We start from the raw sequence: 17,702 nt of genomic DNA, 5'->3' as shown, positions 1-17,702 counted from the left end.
TTTGTTGTTGCAGGATCCATAGTTCTAGTAGCTGTACTGCTGGACATTCCAGTATGAGCTCCAGCAGATGCCTGTGTGTAAACTTCTCAGAGTCTGCCATGTGTTTTACTGAATATTCCTTGCAGCATTCTAGATAAGAAATATGGAACATATCAAATACACTGAATAGTTTAATGTTAGCCTGTCAATGTTGATAACCAGGCACAAGTTCATTGCTGGGGCATTTCCAGCTCAACTGTCTGACTGATGTTAACTCTGTAAGCTTTTTCTTGTCTCCTTAACAGTACAAGTACTGAAAACAGAAGATCTCCTGAAAGCACAAGGCCAGTGAGGACCTACACCCCCTTCAAGAGAGTGTTGGAATTTAACACAAAGAACAGTACATCCTGAGCATTCAACCAACATGCTTTCTCAATATGAGCAGATACCTTCAACTTTTTGCAGCTTGGTTAGATGAATTTTTATCAAGTCATAGAGAAGAACAGCAGCACAGAGTCTTGCTAAATTTATACTGAAAGCAGCTTTTTAGTAACTTTGTCTGTGAAGTTACTACTGACATTAACTGTGAGGGAGATACAGAAGAAGCAGGATAAGTGAAACAACAGTCAATATTGCTTCTTTAGAAGCTGTCTAGTGCAATGTGTCATTTCAGGTGCCTGTAAGGAAGGACTTTTATAGCTGTACAGTTGTTCTACTTTTTCTTCAGTTGTGTTGTAATTCTGTTTGTACAATATATTTTATTTTCAATACTACTAGAAGCAGTATCTGAAGCTGTGCTGGCAAAGGGCATTAGTCTGACAGTTCCCTCATTGTCCATGTCCAAAGTGCATGGGCTGTTCACCCCCACCATACAGACCTGGTGTAGTTGAAGGTTCCCTTCACCTGGAAAAGGTTCTCTTGTAACCAGCACCCTTGCTGGGAGGGAAAGAGGCAGCTGGGCTGTTTCAAGCAATTCCCTCAATGCGTGCAGGGAGATGTCATGTTTGTTGCTCAAAACAGTAAGTAATTATAGCAAATTATAATGGATTTTGCTTTTTTGGACTGAGGCACTGGTTTGCACTTCCTCAGGCATGGGGCAGAGTGATTATTGGTGATAAATTCAATAGTAACTGTGTAGGAAAATCCCTGTCACTTTTTTAAACTGTACTTTTCTATTAGAGGGAGTGAGCAGAATTCTGCCTACAGCAATCTACAGCAGTCCCTGCAATTCCTACAGCAATAACAATCCTGAATCAGGATTTTGATTTTGAGTATCTTTTTTTTCCAAAGCACTTAAAATCTCATCTCTGACTTCAAATTACCAGTAGGAAAGACTGCATCTAGTACTGAACTTATTTAAATATATATAGGGTATTTTTTTACATCTTGTTTTGATTTCCCAGTCTTAGTGAACTAAAATGAATTATGTATATTTTCTTGTAGTTCTACTAACCTGAGTGAAGGGCATTTTAAAAAATCACAGTAACTGCTCTAGAAACTAACTTATGATTTGTATGATTAATGTTCTTGCATTGAATGTCAGTCCCAGGAGGTACTCACTTTGCCACAGGGCTTCCCTAAGTGATTGCTTTTATCTCAAGTCCAATGCAAGTTCTTAAATTTAGTACTATCTGTTCAAATGAAGTATACTCAGTAGAGTTGTATTTAAAATAATAATATTTACCTCATAATCCAAATCTTATTCCTGCAGTATTTAATGGGTTTCTGAATTTGTTAGAGGACTTTTTTTTATTCTGTAGCTGTGCTATTTAACTACTAAATAAAGAAGCCTGTTCTGGAGGATGGCTTGAAGGATGTTTTGATGTGGTACAGGTATCTTGCAGGGATGTGAATTGCTTGATATAACAAAAACATATACAAAATAAAATGAGAGGCTCAAACCTCTCCAGCTTTTGTGCTCAGATCATCCTTTGTTTGCACATAAGCTGTTTTTTATCTTGTGGCCTCTTCAGCTCCTGAAAATTTAAAGTTATCTGACACAATGTTATGGATTGTATTACGTAAAAAATTCAGGAAATAATTGCCATTAAAAAAAAAACCCAAAAACATTCCTAAGAAGATAAATTACAGATTTTCTTCACACAGTAGATTATCTTCACTGGTACAAAAGTTGAAAACATTAACAGTTGCTCAGTGTTTCTTTTAACTGAAGAATTAAAAAGACATCAAGTTAGTTTTAATAGCTCTAAAAGGAAGTTGTTTACTTTGCATGTGGCTGTGCAAAAGATCTCATAGATCCCAAAAGGGCAAAGAATACCCTCCAGCTGTCACATTAGTAAACAGGCATGATACCACACATTTGTTTAAATAGCTTCTCCCAGAAAAGAGGTGTAAAACCTCTAGAGTGGGAAAGGACTTAAAGAGGTCCCTGAGAATAAAGTCTTCTGCCTTTAGAATCAGTCCTCAGACAAAGCAGAGGAACTCTCTTGTACCTGAATATCAAAGACCTGGAAGCAGCTGACACGTGGAGAAGCCCCTAATGCTGTATTTTTGTCTGGATGAAGTTTTGATGCTTGGGTGAATTTGGGAGACTGAGTCTGCTGAAGAAAGTTCTCAAATTACAGTCAGTTTGATCAGGAAATAAATGAATTAAGGCTATGAACAAATAAGATCGTGAAGTGAAACTCTAAAAGAAAACACATTTAAACTGGAACTGTGTATTGATGAGCCCCAAAGACAATGGCTAGTGACACAACTCAGATTTCAGGGACGAGCTGGGTACTTGTGTAATTATATCTCCCTCTAGTGGCTGATAACAGTAAATACTTGGACAGTATCTGGTTTTTGAAGGGAAAGACAAAAAAAAGAACCCTAGCGAGCCACAATAATGTGCATTAGGGATGCAGCTTTACTTCATTACATGATGCCTTTTCATATTTTTTGTGCCCAAATCGTCCTGCTGCATTTCAGGAATTTAATTCTGGTTTGTGAATGTTACCTTGAAACTTGAGATGAATGGATGAAGGAGGTATTTATAGATAAAAGGAAATTGTTGTTGTTGTAAAAGATATTAACTGGCGAGTTTAAATAAGTAACAACACTTTATCCCTCTGTTTTTGGCTAGAATTCAGAAAGCAGAACCTGATGACTGTGAGGTGCTCAGTGAATGGTAGGAGAGGGCAGGATGAAGTATCACTGCTGTTTTGACACAGACTTCAAAAGGAAGTTCTTTCTACTTTTAATATATTCCTGAGGATCTCCTCTGAAAATACTGCAAGTTGATTTAACTCCGAGACTTGCAAAATGATGATCATCTGCTCAGGGCTTCACCAAGACAGCAGCAAGGTATTGAATTTGCTCCTGTAAAAGTTTTCTGTATAAATTCTTAGTTGTTTGATGAAATCTGGCAATTTTTTTCTAAACCAAATAAGGACTGAAGTCGATGCTGTATTTTAAGGTTATTCTGACATGCAGTGAGGTGGATTGGATTTAGGGCTAAATTTGGTAACTGTGAATAACTGGAGTGGAAAAGTATTTATATAATTGTTTCACATAAAAATGTAGAGCTTTTCAGCCAAATCAGCAGCTGTAAATACTGTAAATTAGCATAGATAATAACAAATCTGACTGAAAAGACTGCAACCCTTCAGTATAAATTTTGTCAACTTGAGACTGGGTTAATTAGTGCTATAACATTAGAAATCAGTAAAATTTCTGTAAACAGCAAGACAAGCCACATCGATAGGTTCCAGGAAGTGCATTAAATGTAAGTCAATTGTATGACTGCATTTGTACCATGATAAGTATTCTTTCACAATTTATTCCAGATGCTCTGGGAAGTATTTTGGGATACAGTTTTCATACATGCTGTATAAATTATGCCATTTACATTGTATGCTTTTAATACATCCTATCTGTAGGACTTGGAAAGGATAAATTGCAATAAACGTTGTTTTAAAACTTTCTATTCTGTTGTGTCAACATTAATTTAGGAATGAAATTACCTTAAGACCTTGCTAACTCTTACTCCACACAGTCTTGTTTGTTCAAAACATGAGTTAACACAAAAGCAGTTCCTCTGGAGCCTTGATGTTCTCCTCAGTGTTTCCTTTGGCAGACAGACTCCTGAGAACAGGAAGACACTCCCTTGCTAAAGGCTAAAGACTTTTCTCAAAGCCAAATAACAAAAGGAGATTAACTCTTTTATGAAATAAAGAACTACTGACTTGCACAGGATAAACAAGAGCTGGGCATGGCAGCTCTTGCAGAAGTACCTAACAGCTTCAGACCCCACAGATAACATCTGGATACATCTGGGATGATGCTCTCCAGACACGATGAGATTGTGATGACCACGGCCTATCCTTTTTATAGTTTATATCCTCTCACTAAAGAGAGATTTATCTTCAAGACTGGCACAATGAAACAATCTACATGCCAATTAAATAAGAAGAGGTCATGCAAATGGTGAATGGGGCTGCATCCAGTTGGCGGCCGTGGTGTCCCCCAGGGATCAGTGTTGGGCCCAGTACTGTTTAATATCTTTATCAATGACTTAGATGAAGGGATTGAGTCCATCATCAGCAAATTCGCAGATGACACCAAGCTGGGAGGAAGTGTGGACCAGCCAGAAGGCAGGAGGGCTCTGCAGAGGGACCTGGACAGACTGGAGAGTTGGGCTGATTCCAACGGGATGAGGTTCAACAAGGCCAAGTGCCGGGTCCTGCACTTTGGCCACAACAACCCCATGGGGAGCTCCAGGCTGGGCACAGAGTGGCAGAAAGGGACCTGGGAGTCTGGATTGCCAGGAAGCTGAAGAGGAGCCAGCAGTGTGCCCAGGTGGCCAAGAAGGCCAATGGCATCCTGGGCTGGCTCAGGAACAGCGTGGCCAGCAGGTCCAGGGAAGGGATTCTGCCCCTGTGCTCAGCCCTGGGGAGGCCACAGCTTGAGTCCTGTGTCCAGTTCTGGGCCCCTCAGCTCAGGAAGGAGATTGAGGTGCTGGAGCAGGTCCAAAGGAGGCAACTGGGCTGGGGAAGGGACTGGAGCACAGATCCTATGAGGAGAGGCTGAGGGAGCTGGGGGTGTTGAGGCTGGAGAAGAGGAGGCTCAGGGGAGACCTCATCACTCTCTCCAACTCCCTGAAAGGAGGTTGGAGCCAGGGGGGGGTTGGGCTCTTTTCCCAGGCAACTCTCAGCAAGACAAGAGGGCACAAGAGGTCTCAAGTTGTGCCAGGGGAGGTTTAGGTTGGACATTAGAAAGAATTTCTTTAGGGAGAGGGTGATCAGACATTGGAATGGGCTGCCCAGGGAAGGGGTGGATTCTCCATCCCTGGAGATATTTCAAAAGAGCCTGGATGTGGCACTCAGTGCCATGGGCTGGGAACTGCAGAGGTAGTAGATCAAGGGTTGGACTTGATGATCTCTGAGGTCCCTTCCAACCCAGCTAATTCTATGATTCTATGATTCTATGAAATACAGCAGTCACAGTGTTTGCAATGCTCAGCTGAAGAATGTCAAGTTTTTCACTCAAGTAATGGTTCCCTTTTTGTGTGTATTGACCACAGATTGCTAAAAGGACCCCACAAAACTTTGCTGAGATCAGCAATGCTCAGTGCTAAACCTACAGCATAGGATTCTGAGAGCTGGGTACCAGTACTTTTTGGAGAGGATTTAAATCCTTGTTTTAACACCTGAAGACTTTCAGACATGGACAGATAAGCAAATAGGTAAGAATTAAGTTCTCTCCACACTGCAGAGTCCAAAATGCTGCACAGGGAATCCCTGCTCCATGGAATGGGGCTGTACATGCTGGGAGCTTCATTCCACTTACATTTTATTTCATTTCCATTTAGCACCTGAGGCTATTTGCATGTCTAAAAGAAGAAATGTGCTTAAGAAATCTGATGAGATGAGGCCCTTCCAGCTCTACCTCAAGCACCAGACCGTGGAAGAAAGGCAGGCAAACCAGGTGACAAGAGCCATCTGCAATTTAAGGTATGGAAAAATTTTCAAAAGAAAAAGGGACCTGGTGGGTTAAAGGGAAAATACCTGTGTAGAAGGGAGCATATATGAGGTTACAACATTCTGTAAAAGCAGGTGTGGTAGGTAGGCATGCCCCAATAATCTGATAATTGCTTGCTTGCCATATGTAAAGCAGTGTGTTGATAGGCATAAAGCATATACAGGGTTGCTATTAAAGTCTTAGGGTTTGGGGTTTTTTTATTTATAAATAAGCTTGAGGGAAGAGTTAATTTCTTTTGACTAGGAAAATAGTGTGCATTATTACAAAGGTGCATCATGCACATGAAAAAATATATTTAAAAACAAGCAAACAAACTAAAAAGGTTGGAATTTTAATTACAAATATTCAAATTGTTTTCCTTTTATTTTGGTGGTGGTTTATTTTGTATGCATGGCTTGCTTGCTCTCCTCCTGCCCCTCAGTATTTCCACCTAGGAGTAGAGGAACTGTAGAAGTACTTTTTTTGCCCTCTCAAAACACACTTTAAGTTCTTTTGCCCCTTTTTTGAGTGAAGAGCAACATCTATGCATTTACAAAGCTGAAGAATGGAGAAAAGAACAAGGGAAATTACACTTTCAACAGAAAAGAAGCAAGACTCTTGTTATTTAGTACAGATTTGGGGAGACTCAGGTATTCCTGACAGGGAGTTTTTCCACCTGAAAAAATTCAGCCAGTTACACTTCATGGCCATCTCCCCAAAAATGTCATGTGACTGGAATACTTCAGCTTTGTTATAATTGGCATAGATAAAACAGATATACTGGAAATCCAGACCCAAATGTCTGTTGCAAGGTTCCTTACAACTGGTGTTATCTATTAAAAAAAAAAATCAGTGCTAGAATAAGTTACTTAGTTATTTGAATAGTTTTATTTTTAGCTATGCTGTATATGAAGATGAATACTCCTGAGTCACACCTTGCTTTGTGTTGGTTTTTTCATGCAGTTTATTCTATTTTGTTAGTATGCCTGGTTTTCTTCTTGATTGTCATCCTAATAATTTAGGTTTTGTGTAGATATAATATTTAATTGCATAGTAATTCCAGCTATGCTATTTCAGAATAAATTATACTTAACTCTAGATACCTAGTGGCAAAAAAAAAAGGCTGACTGAAAACTGTATCTAATAATATGCCTTGAGATAAAAGTGAGAAAGATAGGAAAGTCTATTATATAAGAAATAATTAAAAAAAAAAAAAGCCCAATTTTCTTGTTTACTGTGCTTACATTAATGCTAATCAAAATATTATATAAAATAAATCCTCTAATCAAAAAGGCTAATCATGTTCTTTGGAAAACAATAAAAATATTACACTATTTGTACTGCAAATAGTGGCTGTGTAACAGTCTCCCAAGAGAAGAGCAAAGTCCTAAGACTAAACTTGCAGGATGTATTGCTGGGTGGTGATCACTTAGGTTCATAGTGTGGCTAGTGAGTATTTTACCTGCTTCTTGCCCTAGGACAAGCATATAAATAAGTATATACATTTTTTCAGTCCCATGAGTGCTCCATAGTTCTGCTCCTTGACTTAGAAAACTTAAATCTATTTTCCTTCACATTTGTATCTAAATGAGAATGTCTAGATTGCCTTGTATCACACTGCAGTGTATCCATCTGCCTTATATTTGTCCTGGCACTTTCCAAAATTCAGCTATTTGTTCATAATTCTGGATCTGTGTTCTACCTGTAAACAGACTATGGTATTTCAAAACTGGACACCTCTGAACTGTAGAGATGAACAATATTATTTCCCAGTGACCTCAGACAAATACAGACTTGGTAAAGGGTATTCCAAGTGCAGCTACAGAATGCTCAGTTGTGATTCCCACCAGTCATGCTAATTTTTTTTTTCTATTTTTCTGTGTTTATGCTGTTCAGCACATAAGCTGAAATATCTTGTAAATACCAGCTTTATCATAGAATCATAGAACCATAGAATGGGCTGGGTTGGACGGAACCTCAGAGATCATCAAGTCCAACCCTTGATCCACTCCCGCTGCAGTTCCCAGCCCATGGCACTGAGTGCCACATCCAGGCTCTTTTGAAATATCTCCAGGGATGGAGAATCCACCCCTTCCCTGGGCAGCCCATTCCAATGGCTGATCACCCTCTCCAGAAAGAAATTCTTTCTAACTTCTAACTTTTGTTCTAACTTCTAACTTTTCTAATTCTTTCTAACTCCTTTCAGGGAGTTGGAGAGAGTGATGAGGTCTCCCCTGAGCCTCCTCTTCTCCAGCCTCAACACCCCCAGCTCCCTCAGCCTCTCTTCATAGGGCCTGTGCTCGAGTCCCTTCACCAGCCTGGTTGCCTCCTTTGGACCTGCTCCAGCACCTCAATCTCCTTCCTGAGCTGAGGGGCCCAGAACTGGACACAGGACTCAAGCTGTGGCCTCCCCAGGGCTGAGCACAGGGGCAGAATCCCTTCCCTGGACCTGCTGGCCACGCTGTTCCTCAGCCAGCCCAGGATGCCATTGGCCTTCTTGGCCACCTGGGCACACTGCTGGCTCCTCTTCAGCTTCCTGGCAATCCAGACTCCCAGGTCCCTTTCTGCCACTCTGTGCCCAGCCTGGAGCTCCCCATGGGGTTGTTGTGGTCAAAGTGCAGGACCCGGCACTTGGAATGTTGAACCTCATCCCGTTGGAATCAGCCCAACTCTCCAGTCTGTCCAGGTCCCTCTGCAGAGCCCTCCTGCCTTCCAGCTGATAGACACTTCCCCCCAGCTTAGTGTCATCTGCAAATTTGCTGATGATGGACTCAATCCCCTCATCTAAATCATCAATAAAGATACTGAACAGCACTGGGCCCAACACTGATCCCTGGGGGACACCACGGCCGCCATTTTGATGCAGCACCGTTCAGCACCACTCTCTGGGCCCAGCCCTCCAGCCAGTTCCTAACCAGCACAGAGTGCCCCTGTATTTTTCTGTACATGCCTCAGCAGCAGCAGAACCCAGATAACCCATCACCATTAGATGCAGGGCAGCTCCTTCCTCCCAGGCACTCCCTTCCTGCGGGCAGCAGCAGCGCTGGTTCCGTGCCTCGCCTTCCCACTGCCTCCAGTCCAAACAGGAGAAAGAGGCTAAAAAGCAAAATAGTGTTCATCCACTGCAGAAATGTTACGTGCATGGCACAACTTAAGCCTGCATCACAGAGGCAGCAATTCAGAGAACTTGTGTGCTCTAACACTGAGTGATCTCTGGGTGGGAAAAAAGAGCACTTCTGGCTTCCCCCAGGCATTTTGGGACAACTCCCTGAGGGATTTTCCACAGGAGATGATCCAGGTTGTGAACAACACAAAGCGAAACGTTCTCTTCAGCTACTCACTTAATTTTTCTCCCCCTGATGGTGGTATTTTTTTCCATGGGTAGCTGCCTACTTGATGAATCTCATTTCCCCTGGACCTCTGGCTTCCCCTTTGCCTCCCAGCTGAGCAAACAGAGGGGCGGGCAGGCATTTTAAACGCTTCCTCCTCAGTCCCTCTGGGGTAGGCCCAATGTTCATCCTGCTCATGAAGCAATCGTTTTACCCATCTCTGAGAAATCTGCCTCTTCACTATTATTTGGATGAAGAAACCTCCACTGGGATCAACACAAAAGGGCTGATACCTGCACTTGGGAACCACCATTCCACCAAAGTCCCCGTTACTGCGAGATGGAGCTGACTCTTGTCTGGTGGCACTTTGGTGGCACTTTGGTGTCTGGTGGCACTTTTGGTGTCTGGTGGCACTTTGGTGTCTGGTGGGGGAGTTTGCAGGACAGGCTTCTGCCACAGTCTGAGGCGCTGCATTCACTCTCTGTATCCTACATGAACACGTTAAAAAATGAATGCCACGTAATGAAAACTTTTATCCAATCTCTGACAATTAAACCCCGCGTCTTAAATAGACATTGCGCCACATCGCATGGAAATGTCACGACTTTCGTCAGTGAAGGGGCAAAATAACGTGTGCATTTAGGGTTTTGGAGCTCTTTGAGCACAGCAGCCTCTGCCCGGCACAGCTCCGCACCCCCCCGTGGAACGCGTCCCGTCCCACGCAGCTCCGGTGCTGTCACACGGGACCGATGCTGAGCGCGCCTCGGCCGTGCTCCTCCCAGCCCTACCCGGCCCGGCAGAGCTGACATTATTTTGTGCTTATGTGACCGTATGACAACGATCCCCAGCGCTGGGGTGAAACCCCGCACAGGCCTCTGCACCCTGAGGGTCCCGCTCTCCCCCCGTCGCGGGGGTTCTCCCGCCCTCGCCTCACACCGCGGCCGGGACGGCTTCGCGTTCCGAGCAAGTCGGGCGCCGCCGCTCGCCGTCGCTTCCGGTAAGATGGCGGCCTCCAGGCAGCTGAGGAAGCGGCGGCGGGCCCGGGCGGGAGCCCCGGTGACGGGCGGCTCGGGGCGGAATGGCAGCGGCGAGCGGCGGCGCCGACCTGCGGGGCCGGAGCCTCCCCGAGCTGCGGGAGATGCTGAGGCGGCAGGAGAAGCTGCTGGCGGACCGGTGAGGAGCGACGGAGCGCCGAGGAGCGGGGCGCCCGTTCCCGCGTAGGCGGCAGCGGCCGAACCGGCTCCTCTTGTTCAGCTCCTTTCGGGGTCGGATGGAGCTGCTCGTACCTCGCAGCGGCTTCCAGATTCTGCCGCTGCAGCGGCGACGTCTGGAGATGTGGGGTCCCCTCGCTGGGCCCTGTCCCCCCCTGGTCGCCCCCGGCCTCTCTGTAGCGTCTCCCGTCCGCCTTAGGCTGTGGAACCGCGCAGCGCCCGTTCCCTGGCCGGTCAGGATCACACCTGGGGTATCCTTCAAATTCTCCGTGTCTGTGGGGTGTCACAGCCTGTGGGCATTCCCAGGAGCGATTGTACGGCTGTTTCTGGGAGTATGGACAGAAAAATCTTTGTACTGTGGTGAAAATTCTGAGCGATATTTGCACACTTTATTTTTCAGAGCGTTCAGGTACATCTGAGGCTGCAAATGCTTTGTGTCTTACCACTTTTTGGAAATCTAGCAAGTAAATAAGAAACTTAATGTCAGAATGAGAAGCTTGCCATGTTAACCATGCTAGCACAATGGTTCTGCATATCAGGTTGAAGTAGGATTGCTTATACCCTGTTAAATGTGTTTTTTTTGTCTTAGGAAATTCGTTGCTAGGCTTCCAGATAAAGGTAAGAAGATCTCTGATTTTGCTGAAAAGCTGACACGTGCCATTTTACAAGAAGAAGAATTGGCAAGAACAGCTGAGTTGTTATCTGCTGTCAGGTTGGAGTTCCAGGTAAAACAGGAAGAGATTAACACCAGCAAACAGCAAGTTATCCTAAACAAGGACACACTAAGCAATGAAGATTCCTCAGGCTTTAATGAAAGGTCTAATATCAAAGAAGTTTCAGAATTTTCTTCTCCAAAGGAGGAAGCAGAATGTGTTGAGCAAGATGCCACAGATACACCTTTGGGTAGTCAAAGGACTCAGGGGAAAAAGGATAAAGTAAATATTGCTACAGAAGATCAGAATCTTCTTTGTGAAGTTGTCTCTGAGCCAGCCAAGGGCAGTCCTCTGAATTACCAGCAGGTATCTCATGGCAGTACTGAGGGTGGTACTGCTTTGGACAACAGTAAAGACTCATTGGTTGATGCCTTTCAAAAAGTTTCAATCGTAGATGGGGATAACAGTGAAAAAGTGTTGGAAAAAGAGCAGAATGTGGCAAAACACAAGGGCAATATCTTTGGAAGCCTGCACCCCAGGACACCACATTATATTGAAGTTCTGGAGGCTAGAGCCAAGAACCCAGTCATTAAAAAAAGCAAATTTAAACCAAACGTGTAAGTATTATGGAATGGAAAAGCCTTTTGGGAAATAACTGACTTGTGTGAAGTAGGAAATGATACAGAACAAGCATGGTAGGTTTATTTTCTTGTGATTAGGAGACTTTTTAAAAAGTCATGTGATATGTGAGATAATTGTACAGACTCTTCAGCATGAAGTGCCACAAAATCTCAGTACTGAGCAGTGAAACAATTGCCATGAATCTTCAAAGAGTTTCATACCTTAAGCTGCAAGACTAATAAACAATAGACTAAACTTTTCTTGTGGATCTATTTTAGAACTTCAATAGCAAGTAGCCTTTTGCTTTTCCTGCACCTCTAGAGGAATTACAGCTTGAGTTATCTGTACTGGTGCAAGTAGCAGCTTTTACTTTGTGTGACTCCCAGATCACTCCTCTTTCATGTTTACTAGTTAATTGATTTAATTGGCATACCTTTTTTTTTTTCCACTTTCAGGAGTAACTTATAATACTGTCTTTCTGCAGAGTTGTTTTTTTGTTTGTTTGGGGTTTTTCTTTGCTTTTTAGCTTTATTAAAAATATTTCCTAGCACTGCTTATTTTCATAGAATCATAGAATCCTAGAATTGGCTGGGTTGGAAGGGACCTCAGAGCTCATCAAGTCCAACCCTTGATCCACTCCCACTGCAGTTCCCAGCCCATGGCACTGAGTGCCACATCCAGGCTCTTTTGAAATATCTCCAGGGATGGAGAATCCACCCCTTCCCTGGGCAGCCCATTCCAATGCCTGATCACCCTCTCCCTAAAGAAATTCTTTCTAATGTCCAACCTAAACCTCCCCTGGCACAACTTGAGACCTCTTGTGCCCTCTTGTCTTGCTGAGAGTTGCCTGGGAAAAGAGCCCAACCCCCCCCTGGCTCCAACCTCCTTTCAGGGAGTTGGAGAGAGTGATGAGGTCTCCCCTGAGCCTCCTCTTCTCCAGCCTCAACACCCCCAGCTCCCTCAGCCTCTCCTCATAGGATCTGTGCTGGATCCCTTCCCCAGCCCAGCTGCCCTAGTTTTGTGTTTAGGGTGTCAGGACACTTCAGGTTTCTTGTCAGCTCTTACGTTTTAAAAATACCAAGTTTTGGTTCTGAAGTTGTTCAGCCTTGCACTGCAAATTTTGGTCACAACTTTTTATGTTTTATCTCTTTCAGGTTATTAGGGGAGCAAAGTGGATCATCACATGGCTCCTCATCCAGTCAGTCACCTGGAGGATTGGGGTCTCCAATGACTGCTGAAGAAAGACGACTTCGAGATAAGAAACATCTGAATGACATCACAGCAGCTCGGCTGCCACCACTTCACCATTCCCCTGCCAAGCTCTTATCCATGGAGGAATCTATAGCAATTCAGATGCAGCAAAAAGAAGCTTATGAGGTATGAATTTACGTTTTGGTCTGAAAAGGAATTTTGTAGTTGGGTTCGCTCCTAAAAAAAAGAAAGCATAAAGGGATCAGTTCATACTGAGGAATTTGATGATGCTATTGAGATGTACAGATTTTGAGGAAAATACAAGCATTTTTTGCTTGTGTTTTATTCTTTTATTGATATGATTAAACAGTGTATTTGAAACTTGAGACTGATATTCCTGGATTAAACAAAATCTAATGCTATTCTTTGTGTGTTGCTACGTTCCTTGTTGCACTCACTTCACCTCTGACTCAAAATTTAAATGTTAGTTTCTGAATTCTTGGCAATTGTATAAATGATGGCCCAGCAGTATTTGTTATTTTAAAAACATGCTACTATCTCCACTTGCCTGGATCTATGTCGTGCTCTTCAAATTCTGTTGCAATGGATTTTGGTTTTGACTTTGCAGAGTGTGTCAATATTTAAATTAGACACTATTGTAAAAGTGTTTGTTCTGCTTATTGTTTTAAAAGCAATTGCTAATTTAGTACTTTTGGCACCTGAAATGAAGTAATTTTTTTTAAATGGAGGCATTTTTGCTGAGGTTGCTGAATTACAAGCATAGCCCTCTGATCTGGACTGATTTTGTTATGTTAAAGCTGACATTAGTGTATAACAGGTGAGGACTGCCACATGAGGAACTTCAACTCTGATAAAAAGATCTTAAAATGTTAATAGCACAGTTGGTCAAAACGTGAAGAGAAAGCTGGAATTTCTTTGCTACTTATGAGAACATTTAATAAGCCCACTCTGGAATTGCTAATATATTATGTCAAGTTTATACTTTAATATATTTGTTTTTTTCATGACAAGCATAAAAGTGACAACTTAACACTTTTTTTAACTTGTGGTTTGTTTCGTTTTTCTTTTTTTTTTTTTGTCCCTTTGTATAGGAAATGCAAGCCAAGCTTGCAGCACAGAAGCTTGCAGAGAGATTGAATATAAAAATGCTCAGGTTTGAACCAGAGGGGGAGGCCTCAATGCAATACAGAGAAGTGAGAGATGAAGATTATTTTTCAGCAGAGGACTGAGTTCAAGAAGAGATGACTGAAGATGAACCATGTAACTTATCTTTATGCAGTACTTCTTAAAACCCAAACATGGATGTTGAGAATTCTCAATCTAGTAGTTTTTTTCTTAAAATTTTAACATCACAGCTGTGGGAAGGGTTCAGTGTCAACCTCAAATATAAGTCTTATTAAGTGGTAACTCCAGTGTTATTTGGGGGCTGCTTTTTGAGCACTTGGAGCAGTTAATCATTGTGGAATGTCCCATATTTTTCAGCTGCAGCAAAGTGAGCACTTTTGCAGGCTGTGCTGGGTCATCTGCAAGAAGTTTCTTCCATGCAGGAATCTGATGGCAAAAGGCATCAGCACACACATCCACACAGTAACCTGAAGTGCCTGTGAACTGCTCACGTGTGGAAGCTCTTGTATAAATGTGAGATATTTGTCTATTTAAGATTATGTTGCTTTTACCATATGGTGAAAATACACACCCAGGCAGCTACAATAAATACATGATAGGCTGTGAGTTAGCTTCTTACCACAGGAGAACTTGTTTCTGTGGCTGCACCTTAAAACAACACTTTCTACAGTTATGTTGTAAACTTGGTTAAGGACTTCAAATTAGATTGTAACTCAAATTCTGTTTGGGCTTTAGGGGACTCTGCTTTTTCATTTTTGGTGATTACTGCATAGCCCATCAACAGATCAAGTTAATGTGAAGATGTTAATATTTTTATTAAAGGTCTTGGTGTTTTTCCATATTTTCGTATATTGCTTTCATACTTTAGAATACTATTTTTTTATAGTTTGATACTCTTAATTAAGAGATCCACCCTCTGGTTTTCACAGAGAAGATATCCTGTGTATTTTGCTGTTTCAGCTATTCTTTGAAGATAAAAAAAAATATTCCTTACAATAGTATTTTCTGCCTTTTAATAGGAAGTTTGAAAGATAAGGAACACACCTGAGTAGTATTTCACAATGGTATTTCCCCATTGACAAGGATATTCCAGCCCTAGTATGAGTTCACTTCTGTAAAGCAAACTTCAGAGATTCCTTGCCTGGAAACACTTGTTTTCTGAGACACTGCAGCAGCAGTGTGAGCAAGGCTCTCCCTGGATGTGTATATATTCATGCAGGAGTGGTTTACCTGGAAACAGAGAGTGCTCCAGATGCAAGTCACTCAAAAAGCTTCATGGTGTCATCTGGAAATGGGGGATTAAAGTGTCTTGAGTTCACACAGCACTCTACCAGCAGGCAGTAACTCTCCCAGATGCTCCAGAGGCTCTCCCAGGCAGTCCCTGGGACACAGCCCATACTGTGGCAGTGCAGTTGGACAGTGGGAAATGCTGCTAAGCTAATATGTGGTATTTTTTAACTAGGTCATCTCTTGCTCATCTGCAGTACCTCTTTCCTGTACCCTTTATTTTCACAGGTTTCTCGTTCTCGACTTCTCGTTGTTCTCAAGTTCATTGACTTCTCACTGGCTGTGCTCTTCCCTTTTCCTCATCAGACTCACCTCCTTTCACTACAGCAAATTTGTATTTTGCACCACCCATTTATTTTCATACAGATCTCTCCCTATATCTGCATTTAACTGCTGCGATGTGTCACTCAGCCTCCTGTGATTGTTACCTTGTCTTGCTTTCTCTCTCTAAATACCAGCTCTACACCCAGGCACCTTCTACATAGCTCACTCAAATATCTCTCAGGCACCTGAGTGTCTTTGTGCAGCTGCCTTCCTGCAGAGGTTTTTCTTTCTTATTCCCTGTTTTAGTTTCAGACTGTGGAGGTGCGTGCCATTTCCAGGCCTCATAGCCTCCTTTTTACCACTTTATTCTGTTGGGGTTTTTTTCTCTCTTTTTTTGTTTTGTGTGCATGTGTCCTCTTGCTTCATTCTCCAGCTTTTCACTGCCACTTGTCTTTGGCAGCACTATTTGGGTTCATTTTCAGTCATTTGCATTCATCTCTCAGCATCCATGTTGATGACCCATCCGAGCCCTCAGTTGTCTACCTTTCTGCCCTTAGTGTCTCCCTTCAGCACATGGCTCTAATATCAGTGGAGTTCTCTTCCCCTGTGGGTGCATTTCTACTCTGGGGTCACCCTTGTCCATGCTACCATGTGCTCATCCAGCTGGGTCTTGTCATCAGGACATTATTTCAGTCTGTTGTACTGCTGAAGGACAAGAAACCTCAGAAGCTTTCCCTTTGCTGTTGCACGAAGCACAAGTTACCAGTTCTGGGCCTGTTTGCATCTCTTTTCCTTCAGATCATCATCCAGCACTGACTGTGCTGCCACTCCTTTAAAATTTTTAGGCTTTCCTGTGCCAAAGGAATTTATACAAAGTCACACAGTTAAGAATTTGTTTTCTAGGTTACTGAAATCTTGCTCAACCTATGCTTGTGCTGACCACTCTTAACTAAAAGTATGATCTCTGCTCTTTTAAGACTTACTTTTGCTCTGTAAACTTTGTGTATCAGAGGCAGTCTTCTTGATCTGTATTTTGATAGCATTCAATGTGTTGGGACTTTGCCAAAGTGGATCCCCTGGACAGGCAAACTTCACCCTTAAAGTGGAAAAAAAAAAATAATCCCTGCAGTAACAGGTGAAGGGTGTTAAGATATTTGTTAGATAATTAGCAGCTGTTCAGCACAGTGCTGCAGGAGCTTTCGTGGAAGAGTGTGCTGTGTGGATGCAAAGTCAAGCTTAAGGTATGAATTTAAATTATTTCTAAAGGGTTTATATTACTTCAAAACCTGTAAGTTTTCATGGGGGATTGTTGGTCTTGTGTTCTCAGCACAGGTATGTATTTTGAATTAAGATTTTGTGAGTGATTAAGAAAGCAGAGTCAGGTATAGAGTGTCCTGTGTTAAGATGGATGTGCAATCCAGATGTATTTTTAAATGTTAGAGAGTAAGATGATGAATCCTGGAATGGTTTAGTTGTAGTGAATTAAGTTTCTGATCAAGCATGGTATTGCTGTTGTGTATTTCACCATCCTCCAGTTCCAGAACATTTCAAAACTTACACTTGAGAATTGAGGACCTTGCTCTCTTTTTTGGGAGTGGACTGTTCTGTTGGAGCAGGCTCTTTACCTAGTAGAAAATAAAGAACTGGAAATGTGTTTCTGAAGTTCCTTGTGTGAATAATGTTTTGTTTTGACCATGTAAAGCTTACAGTTGGATTTTGGAGGAAACTGGAACTTTCCGTGTCAGTGCTCCACAAGGAAAACACTGGAGATGGAGTTAAACAGTTGCTATACAGGAAAAGAAAACTTTATGGAATACAAATGGATGAGTAAAGATCTGCAAGACCCAATGCTGGGCAGTCATGCATTGCACAGAGACAGAGCTAAAATGGTGTGCTGCAAGCTCCAGCATGTGAGGCAGGTATCTGTGCAGCTGCAGCTCCTTAGTCCCTTGATTTCTGCATTGTTAGGAGTACCCAACCCCCAAAGTGCACAGAAGCACTCCAGCTGAGGTTCTCCTTGCAGCTGTAACCTTTCTTGGTGAGAGAACATGCAATCTGGT

At 42.7% G+C, this 17,702-nt stretch overlaps 1 protein-coding gene across 3 annotated transcripts in view; it reads left to right on the top strand.

Annotated features, from left to right (window-relative positions):
* The window catches only part of MYZAP (myocardial zonula adherens protein), a 61,160-nt gene extending 43,856 nt beyond the window's left edge, over nt 1–17,304 (top strand). For 2 of the 3 annotated variants that reach the window (XM_071755092.1, XM_071755093.1), the window contains exon 13: nt 285–3,905. In XM_071755092.1, coding sequence (XP_071611193.1) covers nt 285–390 — 106 coding nt within the window. In that variant the 3' untranslated portion in view covers nt 391–3,905. Of the gene's footprint in view, nt 1–284; nt 3,906–11,069; nt 11,751–12,908; nt 13,132–14,057 lie in introns of those variants that run through there. The other variant, XM_071755094.1, reaches the window with a different exon arrangement.
* Nucleotides 17,305–17,702: the final 398 nt, after the last annotated feature.

Source organism: Heliangelus exortis, chromosome 11 (genome assembly GCF_036169615.1).
Source record: "Heliangelus exortis chromosome 11, bHelExo1.hap1, whole genome shotgun sequence".
NCBI lineage: Eukaryota > Metazoa > Chordata > Aves > Apodiformes > Trochilidae > Heliangelus > Heliangelus exortis.
Note: the sequence above shows the minus strand (reverse complement) of the source record. Positions and strands in the feature narration are given on the sequence as shown.